The sequence below is a fragment of the Vanellus vanellus genome (assembly GCF_965231255.1).
Source record: "Vanellus vanellus genome assembly, chromosome: Z".
In the NCBI taxonomy this organism is placed as follows: Eukaryota; Metazoa; Chordata; class Aves; order Charadriiformes; family Charadriidae; genus Vanellus; species Vanellus vanellus.
The window spans coordinates 1,530,377-1,550,072 of NC_138908.1; the positions used below are offsets into that span (position 1 = coordinate 1,530,377).

A 19,696-nucleotide genomic window follows, 5' to 3' on the forward strand; every position below is an offset into this window, starting at 1 on the left:
CACTGAAAATAAAGAAATGTGAAGAACGGTAGTATTTCTGCTTTTTGGCATCTTGTGCCAAAGTATTATTTGATATTTTTCAATTTCATGACCAGATTTCAATTACAAAATCGTGTGGTTTTCTAGGTTTACTTTAATTCCTTCATCAATCTTAGTTTTGTGAGCTACGAAGTTGTAACTGAAAATAGTTTCCAGTTTTATCCATCCTGATAATTTGTGACAAATTCTGTCTCTAGTTGGGTGTGTTTTATGAGGTTTTTGTCAGTTGACTTTGGACTTGAGCAGTAGTACTACAAATATGACAGAAAAAAGAGAGAGATGGCGTCTTGCTCAGAGGTTGTAAACTAATGTGGATTCCTTTGGCTTCAGGGAGGCCAGGAAAAAAGTATTAATTTGATGTTTTCCATGGATATGGTCAACTGTATGGTTTTTGTAAGAGCAAATGTGTGTCCGTATGCCGCAGTGTGACCCATCATCCTGTTGCATACCTGAGGAATATTGGCGGATGGTAGTACTGTTCTTTTTCCGCTTTTCCCCTCGCTATTATTAAATAGCCCAATAAGTCAGTTATTGGAAGTAGGTGCTTGGTATTTGGTATGACGGAGATGTAGAGTTTGGAAAATAGGTTTCTCATCTCTTAATTTTCTTTGTGACGTTCTGTTAGAACTTAACAAAAATAATGGAAAATGTTAGTAATGTGCAGGAAGTTTATTAAACAGGGTATTTTTCTTTATTTTAGCAGTACGTTTGTCCGGACAACTCAGACTACCATCTTGCAAATTTGTACCACAAAAGCGTTTATCACTCCCACTGAAAAACACGTTTCATTATGGGGTTTTGTGGGGTGTTTTGGTTCGTATTTGGGCAAGACCAGCATTGCTGAGTCAGCTGGTAATAGCCCTGTTTTTCCGAGTGGCTTTGGCATTATCCTGCCATAATCCCAAATCACGTAGCACAGAAATACAGCACTCTTACGTGGGAAACCATTACGCGGACCGCGCGTTAGTTTCCTTTCTTCGTCGCACAGGGGGGATAGGTACTGCGCCGCTCAGTCTCACCAGCTGTAATACAGAGAGCGCTCAAGAAAACCAGAGGTGAGAAGGGCAGTTTAGACTCTACAGTGTAACACGTCTTTCATAGGGGTCTTTACTCGGTGAATTAATTAGCAGCTGAACCTCACAAGTAATGGCAGCGCCGTAGACCTGCTGGGTGGCAACTTTTTTCCAATCCACCTGACCGGCTGTGACAGGAGGAAGAACTGGGTTTTGCTATTACGCATTTCATCGTTAGCTTCCTATGTAGTAAGCTAATCCTTTTCGTTTACCTCGAGTGACCGGTTTTTCTTCCCATTCAAATTGTTATATGGGACTTCATTCTGAAAATGCCCAAGACTGAGATTATGATTCTGAAGCTTTATATTTATTATTAGAAACCACTCGTCCCGAGGTAAGGCTCTCAGGACGGTTCTAACAAAGTTGCAGTAAAATCAGATAATTCGTGTCACAGCACAGGAAAAACGACCTACAAAATTAACATTGAGTTGCTGTATGTGCATGTGTTAGGGGTTTAATAATTCAAGGCACAATTATCTTTTATTCAGTTACCACATGTATTTATTTATTTATTTATTTATCAGATTTTATCTACTCTCTAAGGAGTAGATATATTACAAAATGTATCACTCACTCCAGTGAAACTGTCACCCTTGGTTATTTTTAAAAGGTCTTGTAATAATGAGGATAATTTTTATTGAACTTAATATGGTCGAGATCGATAAATTTTCAAATGTTACATTAGGGGATCAAAGCTAATTCATGTCCACTCTGGAAATGTGCCCCACATAAAGTAGTAATTAAAGCAACTCCCTCATTCCCGATCTGTGTAACGCACTGTTGGAATGATTATTGTTTTCCTTCTCCGTGGATATCTCTGTGTAGGTAATAATTCAAATAGTATAGTTGAAATATTTAGATAAAAACCTGTGAGCACTTTTAAATATGCTTTAATGACTGCTGCACAGAAGATGTAGAAACACTGTCTCCTGACATCACATGCGTTTTTTTGCTATTGCAAGTTTTCTTAATTCCTGGTGGTTTGATATCCCTCTACGGCCGACATTTCAAAAACGTATTTTCTTCTGAAAAAGTTTTGATTTGTTCAGATGGTTACTCTAAATTGCTCGCACATGTTGTCACATGCAAATGGTGTGAAACGGTTAAATCGTCAAGCTGAAGAATCCGGAAATTAACTTTATTAATGAAATTCATGTACTTTAATTCCATATATTTAAAATGAGAGTGTTTACTAGGAGCATTGGGGAAATAAAAAAAAGAGCAGCTACGACGTAGGAGGTATTCGCTTTCCCCCTGTGGCTGCCGAAGCAGCATCGTGCGGGACCCCGTGTTTTGGGCAGCTCCACAGCCATCACCCGAACCCAGCCCCGTTGAAGGAGACGTGCCGGTCGTGGAGCGCCGTTCGGTAGCTCTTTGATGCAGATCAGACTTTCCAAGTCCGGTTTCGCTGCCTGAACTGAGCGACAGAGAGTGTTTTGGAGGTCGTGCATTGACGTGCAGATAAAGGGAAAGCCTTTTTGGCAACGCGTTCGTGTAGGTAGAGGACAGGTCCCGTAGCACAGTGTTTTGGTGGCATACCGAAACAGCGCAGCTGTTCGTTGCAGGAAGACGCAGTCTGTCACGCTGCATGAGAAACATTGACACTGTTCCTGTTCACACCCGTGCCAGGGGGTAAGGTGGAAGTTTTGAAGTTAAATGGTACGACATCGGTGGCCTTATTGTGTATTGGCACCTGTCTGTGAGAGAGGTATTATTGCAAATGGCTTAAAAAAAATCAGAAATCAGTCTGAGAAGTTTATTTCTTTTTGGGTGGAACTATCTTTTGTGAAGCCTTGAGATGTGCGACGTGAGAGAGAGATTTGGTACACAGGAGCACCCTCTTCCTTACCTTTCTGAAAGAAATTCTGCTGAAATGCAGATTTTCCTTGTGCTGACTGATGAGATGTTCTTTGGAATTTATAGCTGGAAGGTCCCATTCCCTAAGATCAAAACAGATCGCATCTTTGGGTTCAGATATCAACTAAGAATATTAACATAATTAATTATTAACATTATTAATTATTATTATTAACATAATAATATAACATATGCATATGTTTGTGTAACTGTATGTAAAATTATATTACAGACTAGGAGAGGGGAGTGTTTGTCTTGGAGTCCTTCCTGGTGGACTGCAGAAACCGTGCCTACGTGGTTTACAACTTGTGTTTTTCCAGTCGAAGAATATTGGACATGATTTAATTAAGGGAGATTCAGTATACTAGTTTCATAAATAAGAACACGCTATTATGTTTTTGTAGTATGTTTTATTGGAAGAAAATGCAGAAGTAGCCTGCAGTTATCGTTGAAAATTAATATAAGAGTATGGGCAGGTGAACAAATCAAAATTTTTAGCGAACATAGTATGTAAATATCTTCGCCTTTTGTGACCTAGTGCTTGTTCTAAAGCCATAAAAATATGAACTTTTAAAGTAATAGCCTTGTAATATCACATTCAGACTACATACATGAGTAGAAGTCCTATTCTTTTAAGTTTTGACAAATGAAGGCAATCTGATTTGTTCTAATTTTCGAAGAATCATAAATTGTGAAAGGAAATTGATGAATGAATTATTCTCATACAACTGTAAAAATAAGAATGTCTTCAGTATTTGTGAAAAGTATGATCTATTTCCAGCCTAACACAATTAAGTTGCAGTAGCACTAGTTCCAATAATTCATTTGCATTTGCTCTGTGCTGTTAACAATACTTGTCCTTTACATTAATGCAGCTTTTTTAATTATTTTGCTTTGAGATGACAGATAGCTTAGATAACTGGTACAAACTGAGATGATGTGAAATAAATACGGGAAAAGTATGTGTATATAAAAGTGTTAAAACCCGTGAGCTCTGAAAAAAAAAAACAACCCTAACTCTTATTTTAAAAAATAATGTTTATGATGTATGTTCTGTATTTTTCATTCATTTCTCCCTTTGATGGCTGCTTTAAAACGAGTCAGAAATACCGATGACTTGATTTTTTTTTTCTTAGAGCTGCTCCAGCGATGGCTGTTATGTTTCTTTAATTCAGACGGCATTCTATTCCTATGTCCCTTTGGGTTCACGTAGCGCTGCGCATGTCCGCGTGCCGTTCGTAGCTGCATGCGTGCCAGTCGGGAGCGTGTACGTGCTGCCTGCAGATGCTGTGTTTGCTGATGTTGTAGCCGCCGGTGCCGCAGTGCATGTGCGTTTTCCTGCCGCTCTCCGCTCCGTGCGCGGATTTCGTCACGGGAGGACCGGCAGAGCGGCTGCGAGTTCGGCGGAGCTGCATGTCTCCCCTCTCGGCTCTGCAACGGTTCTTTCCAACCTCGGTCTTACAGGCAACGTTCCGCTACTGGTGATTAGGAAGTTGGTAGCTTGATGCCAACTGTTGCCTTGGGGACAGCAGAGACTGGGGACTGCTGTTCCACTACTGCCAACGGCCTGAGTAGCACAGAAAACGGAAAAAAGGAAACATATGAGTGCTACTTTTTTTTGGATGCCGTCGTCTAATGAGAATAAAATTCACGGCCTTGTTTTTTCCTTAAACAACTTATCCCAAGTGATGCTTAATACTTTTTTGCTTCATATGAAAATATTAACAGCATTAATATGCTGTAAATTTGCTTGCCATCTTCAATCTTGTAATGCAATATTATTTTCTTTTCAATTTGCCAGAAGGAGAGTAACAGCTTAGGAAGAAAAGAATTGCATGGCTCAGGCCACGGCACGTTTTCAGATGAAACAGTTCCGCATAGATCATCCATCGTAATCTGCCCTGTGCTATATATTTGTTTTATTGGTTTCCAAGGGCGGTTATGGTGGCTTCAGCTCGTCCTGCTACAGCTGGTGGCGATGCTGACGCCCTCAACACATACGGTCACACGTTTCTGTAGCTGCTACTCAAAGTGAACTCCTTGGCGTTGAAATAACATTCAACCCATAGTAAATTCAGCTGCCGGGACGAATTCTCCTCCATGCTGGCAGCATGGTCCCAAGCCCGGTGGAGCCGAGTTTCTCGTAGCTGTGTAGGGTTCGGCCAGGACGAGGACGGGAGGAGCTGTGGTGTGTAGCAGGGAACCGGAGGTCTTCTCCAGGGACTGCTGCAGCCCTCAAGCTGCCTGATTCTTCTGTGCCTCCCCTATAAACATGGGCTAAATGGCTTTCTCCAGTTTTATAAAATGTTTAGTGTCTATGTATGTTTTCCAAAGCCACAGTGCCACAATTATCATTAACTTACAGCAGAAGCTTTAGGCTTTAACTGTTCATAGCAACTTATAAATTTTCCTCGGCAGCTAGTTGATTTTCTTCTCCCGAAAAAATGTGTCTATTTGAACAGTTTCTGGATATTTCAAAAATATAAACCCCACATATTTGCTCCCATTTTCATTTTTTTTCCCATATAATATTTTTATTTATTAGCAAGGAAAATGTTTGCATTTCAAAATTTATTTCGATTAGCTGAAAAAGAAAGCGTTTTTGCAATAATTCATTTAAAAAAAGGGTTGTTTTTTATGACATAAAGTTTCAATATAAATTAATGGCCTTTGATTTATTCTTGCAAAGTGTCAACAACCAGCTGCTAGACGTTATTAAATTGTAGGAATTGATTTCTCTGTGTTTCCACAGAACTGCTTTAAGCAGCAGTTGTGTTCACAGATAAATTGTCCACATCCGTCTTGACCAGTGTGTCTCTATTATTAAATGATTAAGAATGAGTCTGCGGACACTTTGCCTCCCGGCAGGTCGGAGCATTGTCTCTAGCAGTGCCAGGGTTTTACAGGTTATTTAGGTAACGGGATAGGGCTACTGCGTTTTGGGGTTTTTTAGGAGTCAAGGTATGAATATTATTCTATCCCTTGTGCGTAATCATCAAACAAAAGAGCTGTTTTTACTGCTGTGAAACTAATTAGCAGCGGTAACCTTAAAGCACCTGTAACAGATGTATGTTGCCCGAGGAGCCTCCTGCAGGATTTCTCTTTGGTGGTTACAGCTGTGAGCGAAACAGCCGTGTTCCAAAAAACTGGAGTACATTAATATTAAAAAAAACTATCACTCAAGTATCAGTCAAAAGTCACTATCAGTAATGGTACATTGATTTTTTTTCATTTGCATATCTAATTCTTTCTATGTATTTATTTATTCATTCATTCATGTGATGCATTGTTGCTGGAAATGAGATGTTCATACCGCCCGGGAAAGTATGGCTGAGCGTGAACAGTGCTGCTCGTTGTCTGGGTTTATTTCAGTCTTGTGTAGTTGTCGCTGGAGTGTTCGTGTCGCTGCTTCAGTTGTAGTGGTGGTTCAGTGTGGATTGTCCTGCTGGAGACAGCTGGCCTCTCTTTCTGTATTGCAGAGAAAAGGTAATTAAAACACTCTATTTTATTTTCAGACAATGCTAATGAGGAAGAGTTGGAAAAGATCAAGTAAGGTAACTTTTAGCATGCAGTTTTCTGGCTTTTTTTTTTTTTTTTTTTTTGAAGAACTATGATGTTTTACCAAACGTGCCGTCTAGGACTGGAAACTGTGGCACAGGAATTATTCTCCTTCAAATTGTGTTTTAATGATGTTGTTTTGTGTTTCATCAAATCAAAATCATGAAACCGTTGAGCTTTTGATATAATCATTAAAACTCTCAACTTTGTTATAGCATTATAGCCTGTCTCGAAGTCACCTATTAACTCCATGAAAGTGGCCAACGTTTCCTGATTCTTCTTCTAAAACCTTTAATTTCTCATTTATAAATAATTTCCTTAAAGTTTACTTGTTAACCAGGAATTCATACCAAAGGGTAACGTGCATTTTCCTATTACTCATTACCCTGATGGTTAGAGTTTTTGTGTGTGGAAGTGCACAGAGTGATGCTTCTCAAAAAGAAACGTCCCGGATTGCTGGTCGTGCACAGATGGCCTTCCATGAGCAGAGTGCGTAAGGAATCATTCTTGGTCTCCACTTTATCCAACTCTTCAGATGCCTCTTCATGCAAATTCAATATTTGGCTTTTCTCCTCTTGGGAGTGGCGCGCATGATAAAAAGGAGCAGTGTAAGTTCTTTTCCACTAGGGAAGGACTGGGACTTTTACTGTAGTGGAATGCAATTCATTTTTACCTTTCTCCTGTACGTATCTCCAAAAAGATAAAAAAAATGGTATAGTTTCTCAGCAGTTTTCTGACCACTCGTAGCTAGTGCTGCCATACTGCTTTTGAGTTTTAAGCCTTCTTATTATCTGCGTAATTAAAAATGGCATTAAAATTTCTCAAAGTCTTGAGCTGGTTTGGTAGATCTGGGTTTTTTTGAGATACTCTCATGTGAAGATGTTAAAATGAGAAAATGAAATAGCTATATGGGGTGATTTCACTTATTTTGTAAAGTGATTTACTTTTCTAGCATATTGACGCACAAATTTAAATAGAAGTTTAATAATAAACAGTGTTGTATAGGTGGCTTTTTTAACCTTAAAAAAAGAAAAAAGAGCAGGGTTCCTAATTTGGGGGATTTGCATGGGGTTTTCACGCAGTTTACTTCTGTGATACAGGACAGTACTCAATCTCTGTTGCCTTTATGAAATCTGTGAAGCAAAGGTACTTGGTGAAGTGATGATGTGTAGTGTTTTGATTCTCTTACGATTCGTCTGACTTTTCCTGAAATTTCTAACGTGCTCAGACTTCTGAAGAGTTAATTAAGAGCTGTGGGGATGGTGAAGGACGCGGCTGGTTTGCATCATGATCATGCAAGGGATGCGTTAGCTCCTGGTGTGCTGAATGTGTTGGATGACAGTTTGTAAAACTAGTTTGTTACGAACTTTCCCGTACTTCAGATTTCGAATTGACACAACCGTTAGCTTTGATGAATCCGGAATGAATGGAACGACATGATAGTTGGGAATTCTTCAGGGCTGTTCAAGTGAATTATTTATCCATACTCTCCTTTGTTACGTTCATTTGATAACATTTCAGTAGTTGCCATTTTTGCAAGGGGGCACATCAAAAGATTTGGCAAATAGTGAGCATATGAATTTAAATACTGCATTTTTCTACATTTATCTCAGCTGAAGTAATAATTTTACCTGGAGATGTATACGTGTACAACATCTTACATGCACTGGTGTGTGTGTGATTTATATACAGAAGTATCTCAGTTAAACCACAGGAGCTCATTTGCATTGTGGAGCTATTCTGGAGTTCCAAATCTTTGGTTTGCTGTCAGGAAAACAATTTTTAAAATCTTTTATTACAAAGAATTGCTTCAAAATAGTTGCTGTTTTCTGGGGTGCAGGATGATACATATTAAATAAGACATCATTTGCAGGTTGTAAAAAAATGGCTAGAAATAAGAGCATAATGCCTTAACTGAGATCATTCCTCTTCCGGAATTTTTTGTGTTACCTTCCTGAGAGCTCAGAAAAAACAGAATATTAAAATTTTTTGGACATATCATTATAAAATTTCATGGAATCATAGAATGATTGTTCAGAAGCTCCCTGCTCAACCAGGCAGGCCTCCTGCGTCCCTTGGACGTCCTAAACCTACTTTTTTAGCTCTCTAGAGTTTAAAAGAGTCTTTAACATGGCAGTTGTACTAAAGGAATTTGGTTTTACAGAGTATGACAGCATATTTTACTTTGTAAAATTTACGTACTTGAAGCCTGCCTCTTCCGTAACACACGTAGCGTGACGTGAAGATGTAGCTGCGCAGACCACTATGGCATCGCTTGTGTTCGTGAAGTGCGGTGGGTGCACATAGTTCCGTGGGCCTGTGCAGCAGCTGCGAAAAGAGTGGAAACTTATCTTCTCCATTACGGTGTTACGGCATTCATGTGCTTCAAACAATTACGTTGGCCAAATGCCGAGTCTCTACTTCAAATACTTCTCCCCCCGTGCATGCTAAAAAAAAAAAACATAGATCAACGCAGGTGTGCATTTTATCTATTTTGTGTGTAAACCGGAGTTTTCAAACACCCTCGTGTTGTCAACATTTCTTAGTGGCGTTGAAGAAATACAACACCACTTTTGATTTTGGTGTTAGGTTTTTCCGTTCTGTTACTGTTGGGTTTTTTGGCTTTGGGTTTTTGTTTTTTGTTTTTTTTTTTTTAGTTTTTTATTTTTCTGTATTGTGTTTGCTTCATTGCAGACATAACCTTGACCAAAATTCATGGGACCGAGATCACTGCCTGCGCTGTGTAGGGTCAGAGGGAGGGAGGTCATCCTCCCCCTCTGCTCTGCCTTGGTGAGGCCCCACCTGGAGTGCTGTGTCCAGTTCTGGGCTCCCCGGGTCAAGAAGGAGAGGGATCTGCTGGAGAGGGTCCAGCATAGGTCTACCAAGATGATTAGGGGACTGGAACACCTCTCTTCTGAAGAAAGACTGAGGGAATTGGGTCTCTTTAGTCTGGAAAAAAGACGCTTGAGGGGGGACCTCATCCACGCTTATAAATACTTAAAGGGTGGGTGCCAGGAGGATGGGGCCAGGCTCTTTTCGGTGGTGCCCAGTGACAGGACAAGAGGTAACGGGCACAAACTTGAGTATAGGAAGTTCCACCTAAACATGAGGAGGAACTTCTTTACCTTGAGGGTGGCAGAGCACTGGCACAGGCTGCCCAGGGAGGTGGTGGAGTCTCCATCTTTGGAGACATTCAAAGCCCGCCTGGACGCGTTCCTGTGCAACCTGCTCTAAGGTGTCCCTGCTCTGGCAGGGGGGTTGGACTGGATGATCTCCAGAGGTCCCTTCCAACCCTATGATTCTCCACATCCACTGCAGTTTTCCCTTAGGGCAGATTTTCCTTTTGGCATTAACTCCTCTGCCGAAGGTAGAGACGTTCCTGATGGCTCTCCTCCCTGGGGCTGATGGAAATAGAATTCCTGCTCCTCTCTTGCTTTTTCGACTGTCTGGACACCAGATCTCATTTGGTAAAACAGTTGTTTATGGTCAGGGTATAAAAGGCGCACATAAAAGCCTGAGCTTGCAAGAGAGGTAATTTATTGCTAATAGTCAACACCGCTCCTGACAGTGAGATGAACAGTGCTAATTGCTGAAGTGATTTCCATTCCAGAATCCTCGAGGTGCAACCTATCCCTGTGAGGAGAAATAAAGCGTTGCTATTTCCAGCACCGGCCAGCGCAGACGAATTGGGAAGAGTTGTTTTCTCCTTTTGCCTCTGGTTATGAAAACAAGAAAAAAAATCAGTTCTGACTTCTTATTTACTCATTCTCCTTAGCACAGAGGCTTAATGAGTAGCTGAGGAAAGGGTATGGGAAGGGAGCCTATTAAAACGTTGGCAGCTTAAAGCTGAGTTTAGAAACGCACATATTGCTCTCTTTCTCCTTGTCGCTTTTGTATTGTTCAGTGCAGTTCTGTCAAAAATAATAGTAAAAAAAGCTTAACATTTTCTTAACCGTTATTAAGCCTAAAGCTTGTGACAGAGGCGAGAAGAGACTCTTTAAATGCACTATTTTTTCTCATGCAAAAAGCAGTGTTCTCTTTAATGAAGTACTTCCTCCTCATTCTTCTCTTAGCTTCTAATGTTGAAATTTCATTACTTTTGCCATGCCTTTACTACCAGCATTTTTAAAGGATAAAATCTTACTGCTTCTAGCACTTCTTAATGTGAAGTGCTTTAAAATCAACAGCAGAAATACTAAACTTGGGGTTAATGAAGCTGTAATTACAGTTCAGCACTGATTTATATGTATATGTAACACATATATAGACATATCTATTTTCCAGCCAGAATCAAAACTTTCCCTTGATTATAGCTGGAAATGGGAAAGGTAAAGAGCCTGCATGCTTCTTTTATATATGTGAAAAAATGTGCTTTTGTTGCAAAAAGCCAGGCATTTTATACTCGTTGCTTCCCTGTAGTAAGGGTTGTCTTTGCAGATGGTTCCTGAGGAGTTAATGTTAGTTTTTAGATAAACACAGCTTGCATTTTTCAGAGTTGTCAAGTAATTCTACCTGCATTTGACAATTAGTTGTTTGCATTAACTTAAGCAGAAGCCTTTCTTTGGATGCTGTCTCTCAAAGAGCATTTCATTTTATTTAGAGCAGGCAGGCTTTTCTGTGAAGAATCTGAAGATATCAGTAACTACTATATGAAAAACCACCTCTTGCCTGTGTTGCTGTGCAATCTGCCGTGTGGTTCCGGGAGGTGAATTCAGGAAAGGGTGAGGGATGGTGGATTCCGCGGGCTGTTTGCTCCCTGTGCTGAGTGGGAGAGGTGGAGGAAAAAAAAAAAAAAAACAAGAGAGAAGGAACTTGGGAGGATGACAGGAATGTCTCTGGAAGACGAGGCCAATGGCAGGGCAGGTCTTGTTGGTTGGACAGACCGAACCTCACTTCCCAGCTTTTTAGGTGTCCGGGATATTTAAAAATCTACCTGTGTGCAGGGTAGGTGCAAGAAAGACAGAAAATAGGAATAACACCCCTGAAAAGTTGTCTTCCTACCCTAAAGTGGGAACAATGACAGCTAAACTGTGTTTGACAGGTGTTTGTTTAATCTGTCCTTTAAAATCCGCAGTGATGGATATCCTACAGCCTCCCGAGAGAGTCGGTTCCAGTGCTCAACTGTCATTTCCATTAAAGGCTGTTTTTTTCCCTAGTGTCTAACAGTATCTCCCATGGTGCAAATTAAGCTCATCTCTTCCCACAACACAGATGGATATGTTTTGTCACAGTGATTCCGGCACAATTTATATACACATTTTAGAGTGAGTCTGAAAAAAAAAAAGATCCTTTGAAATATATATTTGTGTGTGTATATATACTTAATTCAGAGGAAGGTTTCAGTGTGCTCAAATATTAACGATTAGGAGTGTGTAAGAGGAAATAAAACAATGGTGTTTGGAATGAAATTTCACTGTGAGCAGAAACTAGGTCAGAATGAATAGCGAGGAGATGGGAGAAACTAACAAGTCTGTGGTGGGTTATACAATCGTAGAATGGTTTAGGTTGGAGGGGACCTTAAAGACCCTCCAGTCCTACCCGCCTGCCCTGGGCAGGGACCCCTCCCACCAGCCCAGGTTGCTCAGAGCCCCATCCAACCTAGTTGACCACAGCCCGTGCAAAGCCTTGATGTCCTGCGAGCACTGGTCAGCAAGAGCCAGACCGTTCCTGTGTTACCAACACCCGTGTAGCCGCAGATGCAAAGCACGGCGCTGGACGGGCTGCTGCGAGGAAAGGGACCTCCGTCCTAGCCTGGCCCACTGCAAGGTCAGGCGAAGCTGTACGGTCAGACTGGTTTGCTAACAACCATTGCTGGATCTCTGATAGTGTAGATCATGGGGGAAGCCTCTTTGTAAGGGCTGCACTACTTTATGTCTCCCCACTTCTACTGTAACACAGAGGGACTTGGCACAATGTGGATTTACTGGCCATTTCCAGAGAAAAGAAATGTGACAGATAAGTGTATTTTGCTATCATCTGAGAACCTTCCTTGTGTTTGTAGTCCACAAAGTACACCATCTAAGATGAGAGCACCACAGTCTGGTACCTGCTTAGAAGTTCTGATGGCTTCTGTAGGGCATGTAATGTGTGCTAAACAAGTAAGAAAAATATCCATTTTACTCAATAATTGAGAGGAAGGTGCAGCACCTGAGTCTTCTTTTTTTAAGCTTTCAGGATGGAAGACATTTGGAAATTAATGTTGGTTTGTTCAACTGTCAACATATTGTCTCTTTCTGCTTACTTTACAAGACAGCAGTATGGGAGTGACCAAGCTCTGTCTCGGTGTTAATTCAGGTCTTCCAAACAGAAGATGAGAAGGTGATGGTATAGTTTTTACCTCATTTGCAACAGTTGTCCATCCTGGTTGTGAACTTGGGTGGGAACCCTGGTATCTCCTGTGCTCACCGGGCAGCGTACTGATGGGATGGTGGTCCTATAGAGACTCATAGGGAGGACAGGTAGCCAAAAGCCATAATACTGGCTGACATGGTTGTTTATTGTCCTTGGGTTTGTTCAAAGCTCTGATGAAATTGTCACACAAGATGGTCACACAGAGGTTTGATTTCCCTGAACAGCAGTTCGTGATGGTAAGTTGTTATCCTGAAAATGTTTCATTGGCTCAGCTAGAGGGTGAGTGAGGTGCTATCACATATATAAATAGTTTGTTTCAACAAATCCTACACTCATGGAGATCTAATTAATATACTCACTGCCTCTATTCACCGTTTGTATAGTGAAAAAATAAGATTAGCTCAGGTTTTCCTGTGGAACCGTAACTATTTAAGCAAATATATTTTAATAAAGACAGTACCTTTTATGCAAAGCATACTGAGAGGGAGGTTTGACAGAAATGTTGTTCGTTTCACTGAAAATTATTGTCATCTGAATAAGGGTCTACTCCTGCCCTTTTCACCTCTGTGGGAGAATTGCCATTAAATTGAGTTCAAATATGGTCAGACCCCACGTTAAACTTTCTACATTAACGGCACATTAAGAAAACAGCAGAAAAACCTTTTGAGTGCTTTACTTTGAAGATTAACAGAGGAAAAAGTGGTTTGGCATCTTTAGCCAAACATAGTAGGGGAGAATAATTACCTGCTATGCCCTATCTAGTCACAGTATTCCAGCAAGATCTGGAGGAAAAGTTGTCACCTTTTCTTCTCTTATACCTTCTCTTCTGTTTTGTATTATCAATGATAAGTTTAGAGCTGGGAATACTGTAATGCACTAAAATGTAATGATACTCGTAATTTATACTGTTAATATGTGATGGGTTGTTTCAGTGTGACATTGATCAATTGGAACCAAAGGTCCATTCTTCCCAGGAATTAAGGTAAATTAGTCTGAGTTGCAACAGGTTATGTACAAACTAAGAGTAAAAATACATTATCATCCCAAAGTCATAACTGAGAAACTACTTCTGAATAATTGCAATGGGTGATAAAACAGTGTGTTTACTATCTAAAGCAAGGGAATTAAAATGATTTTTAATTTGCATTTGGATAACTATTTTTGCCTTAATTAATCTTTAGAAATTTTTGCATATACTTTTAAAAAGAAAAATATAATTTATGAACTTTTAAACAAAAATGAATTGCAAAGTGTAAGGCTTTCAGTTACTAACTGCTGACTGTTTTTTTTTATTTATTTTACTTATTTGGCACAAACTGAAGTGGCAAAACCTATGCCCTTACTAACTGCTGGTTTTATGCCCAACTCAAAATATTTAGTTTATCTGATTCCTGATTTGGCTTTTCCTAATATCAAAAGCCTTATGAAGCATTCTGTGCTGTTTTAAATTGAAACAAAAGCTTTTTCACTGGAATGAGATGCCTCTTGAGTACAGAATAAAACTGTAAATAGCAAATCATGGTCTAAGGATTGATAAGACAAGCAGGAGCATCAAGTTGTATGATGTTTCTTAATTGAAGGAATTTGCGATCTTTCAACCAAGATCTTTCAACCAAAACTCTGTGGAATTTCAGAATAGAAGGTATAATTATTGGGTTTGGGTTTTTAAGAAGGATCTTTCAAGACTGAGAAAATACTTGCTTTTGTAAGCCATGAGGTTCTACATGTCAGTTTATCAGCTGTAAATAGTGCTTGATGGAAAGCTACTAAATAATGGAAAAGAAGTAAAAAACGTCGGAATAGATACACCTGTCTGTTAGACATCTGGTTATAAAAATTATGCAAATATTTGGTGAGGCTTATATTTGCATTACCTGCATGTGAGTGATAACAGCTGATATGGTTAACAATCAAAAAAACAGAGTAGCATTTCAGTGTGGGGTTTTCTGGGTTCATGCCCACAATTCCGAAAGCAGAGGAAGTTTCCATCAAGTCTCGGTGGCCACTGTCTGTCCACTTGGTGTCCACTCGGTGTGTCACATTCACATCAGTGCTGGGGCCATGGTGACACTGCTCATCCTGGGCAACGACAGCATCATCAGGAGACCCCTTGACTTTCATGCACTGCAACCACAGTTTCTAAGAGGGGTTGCTGGGAGCAAGACGAGAGTGAAGGTTAGGATTGTGCTGACACAGCTTCTCTGACAACTCCTGCTGGCACAATCTTGTCTAGCATAAATATTTCCACCCTTTTCCAGAAAATTCAAGTCATAGTCACTGCTTAAGAGAGTCCCAGCATTCATCACATTGCACCTGAGCTGGCTCCAGCAAGTGCACTTAAGTAGAATGCACAATTGTTGGATTTAGCACACCACAAAAAATGTGTGAAATGCTGCAGAAGTATCAGTTCTCATTACAAGTATTGTAGTGTCACCACAAGAATGCCACTGCAGTGACAATACGGAGTTGTTAGAGCGAACATGGCAGTCATACTGAAAACACACAGGGTGTAGCGCTGTGTAAATCTCTCAAGTACAGAAATTTAGTGTTACCTAGAATTAAAGTATCCTAAAATGTCAAATATACTTGATAGTGAGGTAGGGTAAATGTTCTTTCATATTGCAGTAATTATCAGTAGTAGTCCATTTGTAAAACTTGCTTAGTCACAACAAGCAAACGTTAGAAAGGATTCATCATGATCCCATTGAAGGTGTTTTGGTAACTCATGTCTACATATTGATGGCTTCTTCAAGCTGTTATGCTTTGTGTAGTTTCTAATAGGGGAAAAGCATTGTAAATGCGTATGACAGTCCCTTGTATATCCCTTTTTGTGTATGTATTGATTTTTCCTTCATAGAATCACAGAATGGTTTGGGTTGGAAGGGATCTTAAAGATCATTGAGTTCCAACCCCCCTGCCCTGGGCAGGGACCCCTCCCCCCAGCCCAGGCTGCTCCCAGCCCCGTCCAACCCGGCCTTGAACACCTCCAGGGATGGGGCAGCCACAGCTTCTCGGGGCACCCTGCACCAGGGGCTCACCGCCCTCACAGGGAAGAACTTCTTCTTCAGATCTCATCTCAATCTCCCCTCTTTCAGTGTCAGACTGTTCCCCCTCATCCCATGGCTCCCCTCCCTGACCCAGAGTCCCTCCCAGCTCTCCTGGAGCCCCTTTAGGCACTGGAAGGGGCTCTGAGGTCTCCCCGGAGCCTTCTCCTCTCCAGGCTGACCCCCCCACCTCTCCCAGCCTGTCCTCCCAGCAGAGGGGCTCCAGCCCTCCCAGCAGCTCCGGGGCCTCCTCTGGCCCCACTCCGACAGCTCCGTGTCCTTCTGCTGTGGGGACCCCCCGAGCTGGAGGCAGCACTGCGGGGGGGTCTCCCCAGAGCAGAGCGCAGCAGAGGGGCACAATCCCCCCCTCGCCCTGCTGGCCACGCTGCGGGGGATGCAGCCCGGGGGGCCGGGGGCTCGCTGGGCTGCCAGCGCACAGTGCCAGCTCACGGTGAGCTTCTCATGTGGGCAAGGTATGTAGAAGTAGCAGCTCTATCTATTGAAATTCTCAATCTTTATTTTAAATCTTTTACCCAAGCCATGCAAACATCCTAGAAATTTGTGGAGAATAATTCTGTTTACTTGAGTTTGCAGCAGCCATTTACAATGCTGTCTTTGGATCATTCTGCTGCATTTGTCCATTTGCACTCTGTTCAGCAGTGAAGAAGAGTATCATTCTTTCGTATAGTCTTTCATTATTTTCTTGATTGGTATTTTATTTAAAGCTTCCAAGCCAAAGTAGTTCTTTGGATAGAGATGCTTTTGCAGGACACATGGCTGCTTTATTTATTTGCTTTTTGAAACTTAAAAAAAAAACCAACAAACCAACTTTGTGGTAGGCACACTGTTCTACTTCTGTCTGTTGTTGAATTATTCTTGAACAGTAGATTTTGTGTTCAAGGATGCAGGGAAGGAGGAGGGTGTCCTAGCAGGGTGTGTAATGAGGAGATTTAGTAAAAGCAGAGTCTGTTCGCATGGGCACAAGCTCATGCGAGTGAGAGAGGTGGCGCTTTGCAGGGCATGAGGACTGATCAATGAGAAGGTGAGGTCAGGTTGGGAAAGGACAGATCGTGGGGGTTTTCCAGCTGGTTATGGGCTAGAGTTTCAAAGGTCACATAGATACCCAAAGATAAATGCTTAGGGGACTTTCAAAAGTACTTACTAAGGCTTCTCTTCTTTTAAAGAAAGTAACAATAAAGTTGCGATGATTAATACAGTCATCAAGAACGTGGTCTTGATGAACCTGGGAACAGCGCTCAGGTTCTGGCTAAGCCTAGTTGGTTTGCCACCCTGTAACGTTAACGAGTAGTATGTGACCATATACAGAATATTACGCCATGCTGTAAGACCATCTTTCAGCTCTGCCATTGTATTTGGCTAACTGTGCTAATCCTGTCTAATAGAGGGTACAGTTCTGTTCCTGTGTCAGAAGAGTTTCTTAAAACTGTGCATGTATGAAAAGATGGGAGGTTTTCTTTCACAGGCAACTTTGATGTGAAAGATTCCTTTTCAGAAGTCTAATTTTAATTTCCTTTTGGGAAAAGAGAGAAGGCTTCACAGTGTGCAGGCTGCAACTTCTTTTCCCCTTTGCTCCTTCCTCCTTTCCTCTTTCCCCTTTTCCCTTCCCTTTTCCCCTCTCCTCTTTCCTTTTCCCCTTTCCCTTTTACCCTTTATCTTTTACCCTCTTTTCTCTTTTCTCTTTTCTCTTTTCTCCTTTCTCTTTTCTCTTTTCTCTTTTCTCTTTTCTCTTTTCTCCTTTCTCTTTTCTCTTTTCTCCTTTCTCTTTTCTCTTTTCTCTTTTCTCTTTTTTCTCTTTTCTCTTTTCTCTTTTCTCTTTTCTCTTTTCTGTTTTCTCTTTTCTCTTTTCTCTTTTCTGTTTTTCTCTTTCCTTTTTCTTTTTTCTTTTTTCCTTTTTCTTTCTTTCTTTTTTTCCTTTGTTTTTTTTTTTTTTTTGTTTACAACATGGCAGGTGAGGGTCACCATGCCTGCTTATAAATGCACAAGAATATGAATAATAATTCCATGTTAATGACCGTTAGTTGGGGCCTGAGATCTTGACCTGTCATCTTTACAAATTGTGGCATTGTACAGACAGCGTGGCCTGTTTCAGATGGTATATTACAAAATATTCCTGTTCCCAGAGAAATTAAAAGCTGTGCAGTTTCTTCATGTTTTGTTTTTTTTTTTCTGTTTGTGGCAGAAGAGTGAAACCATTATGCAAAATGCATTACCTGCTTTCTGAAGGAAATAAGTTATCTAAGAATTAGTCTTGAGAAGTATTCCTTCATAGCAGAAACTTGGAAAGACCTGTGCTCATTTCTATGTTTTAGTCTCACAGTTTCCATTCTGACTTTGTAACTTCCTCACCATGGCCTGGGTTACAGAAGGTTGCTTAGATACCTAAAAATGATGTTCCTGTCTCACAGTGTGAAATTAAGTCCATAAGGGAAGAACTCTAAAATGTGAAATCAGTCTTTTTTCCCCATTTTTTCATCTATTAGCTTTTTGTCAAATTTGACTTGAAATCTAAACATTCATATTTATTTATTTTCCTTCCTACAAGAAAGAACTGCTGCTCATAGCTCGGATAGGCGTATGGTTGGCTGGGTGAAAAACTGTCTGGACGGCCGTGCCCAGAGAGTGCTGGTGACTGGAGTTAACTCCATTTGGGGGCCGGTCACAAGTGGTGTCCCCCAGGGCTCGGTGCCGGGGCCGGTTGTGTTTAATATCTTTATCAAGGACCCAGACGAGGGCATCGAGCGCACCCTCAGTAAGTTCGCAGACGACACCGAGTTGGGCGGAAGCGTTGGTCTGCGGGAGGGTAGGAAGGCTCTACAGAGGGGTCTGGACAGGCTGCATCGATGGGCAGAGGGCAGCGGTGTGCGGTTCAACAAGGCCAAGGGCCGGGTCCTGCGCTTGGGTCACACCAACCCCACGCAGCGCTGTGGGCTTGGGGCGGAGTGGCGGGAGAGCTGCCCGGCGGAGAAGGCCCTGGGGGTGTTGGTCGAGTGCCGGCTGAATGCGAGCCAGCGGTGTGCCCCAGTGGCCAAGAAGGCCAACGGCATCCTGGCCTGTATCAGGAATGGTGTGGCCAGCAGGACTGGGGCAGTGATCGTGCCCCTGTGCTGGTCACTGGTGAGGCCCCACCTCAAAAACTGTTCAGTTCTGGGCCCCTCACCACATGAGAGACATTGAGGTGCTGCAGCGAGTCCAGAGAAGGGCAGTGAAGCTGGTGAGGGGTCTGGAGCACAAGTCTGATGAGGAGCGGCTGAGGGCCCTGGGGGTGTTCAGCCTGGAGGAAAGGAGGCCGAGGGGAGACCTTCTCGCTCTCTACAGTTCCCTGAAAGGAGGGTGTAGAGAGGGGGGGTTGGTCTCTTCTCCCAAAGAACAGGCAATAGGACAAGAGGAAATGGCCTCCAGTTGTGCCAGGGGAGGTTTAGATTGGATATTAGGAAAGGCCTGTTCATGGAAAGGGTTGTCCAGCATTGGAACGGGCTGCCCAGGGAAGTGGTGGAGTCACCATCCCTGGAGGCATTTAACAGATGGGCAGACGTGGTGCTGAGGGACATGGCTCAGTGGTGGGTTTGGCAGTATTAGGTTGATGGCTGGACTCAATGATCTTAAAGGTCCCTTCCAACCCAGACAATTCTATGCTTCTAAAGACCTGAAAATTAGAGAGTATGTCAGTATCTGTAATTTCTGAGGATAAGGATGACTTTGATTGGAAGGAAAGCTTGTTTTAGATGTCTGTTCAGATGCTCTTCAATCTTGCTT

At 41.7% G+C, this 19,696-nt stretch overlaps 1 protein-coding gene across 1 annotated transcript in view; it reads left to right on the plus strand.

The window, feature by feature from the left end:
• MCTP1 (multiple C2 and transmembrane domain containing 1) overlaps positions 1-19,696 on the plus strand; it is a gene marked incomplete at its 3' end in the record, with an annotated part of 296,541 nt that overhangs the window by 139,013 nt on the left and 137,832 nt on the right. The window contains exon 6 of the mRNA XM_082497852.1: positions 6,485-6,523. Within this exon, the coding sequence (XP_082353978.1) occupies positions 6,485-6,523 (39 nt within the window). The remainder of the gene's footprint in view (positions 1-6,484; positions 6,524-19,696) is intronic.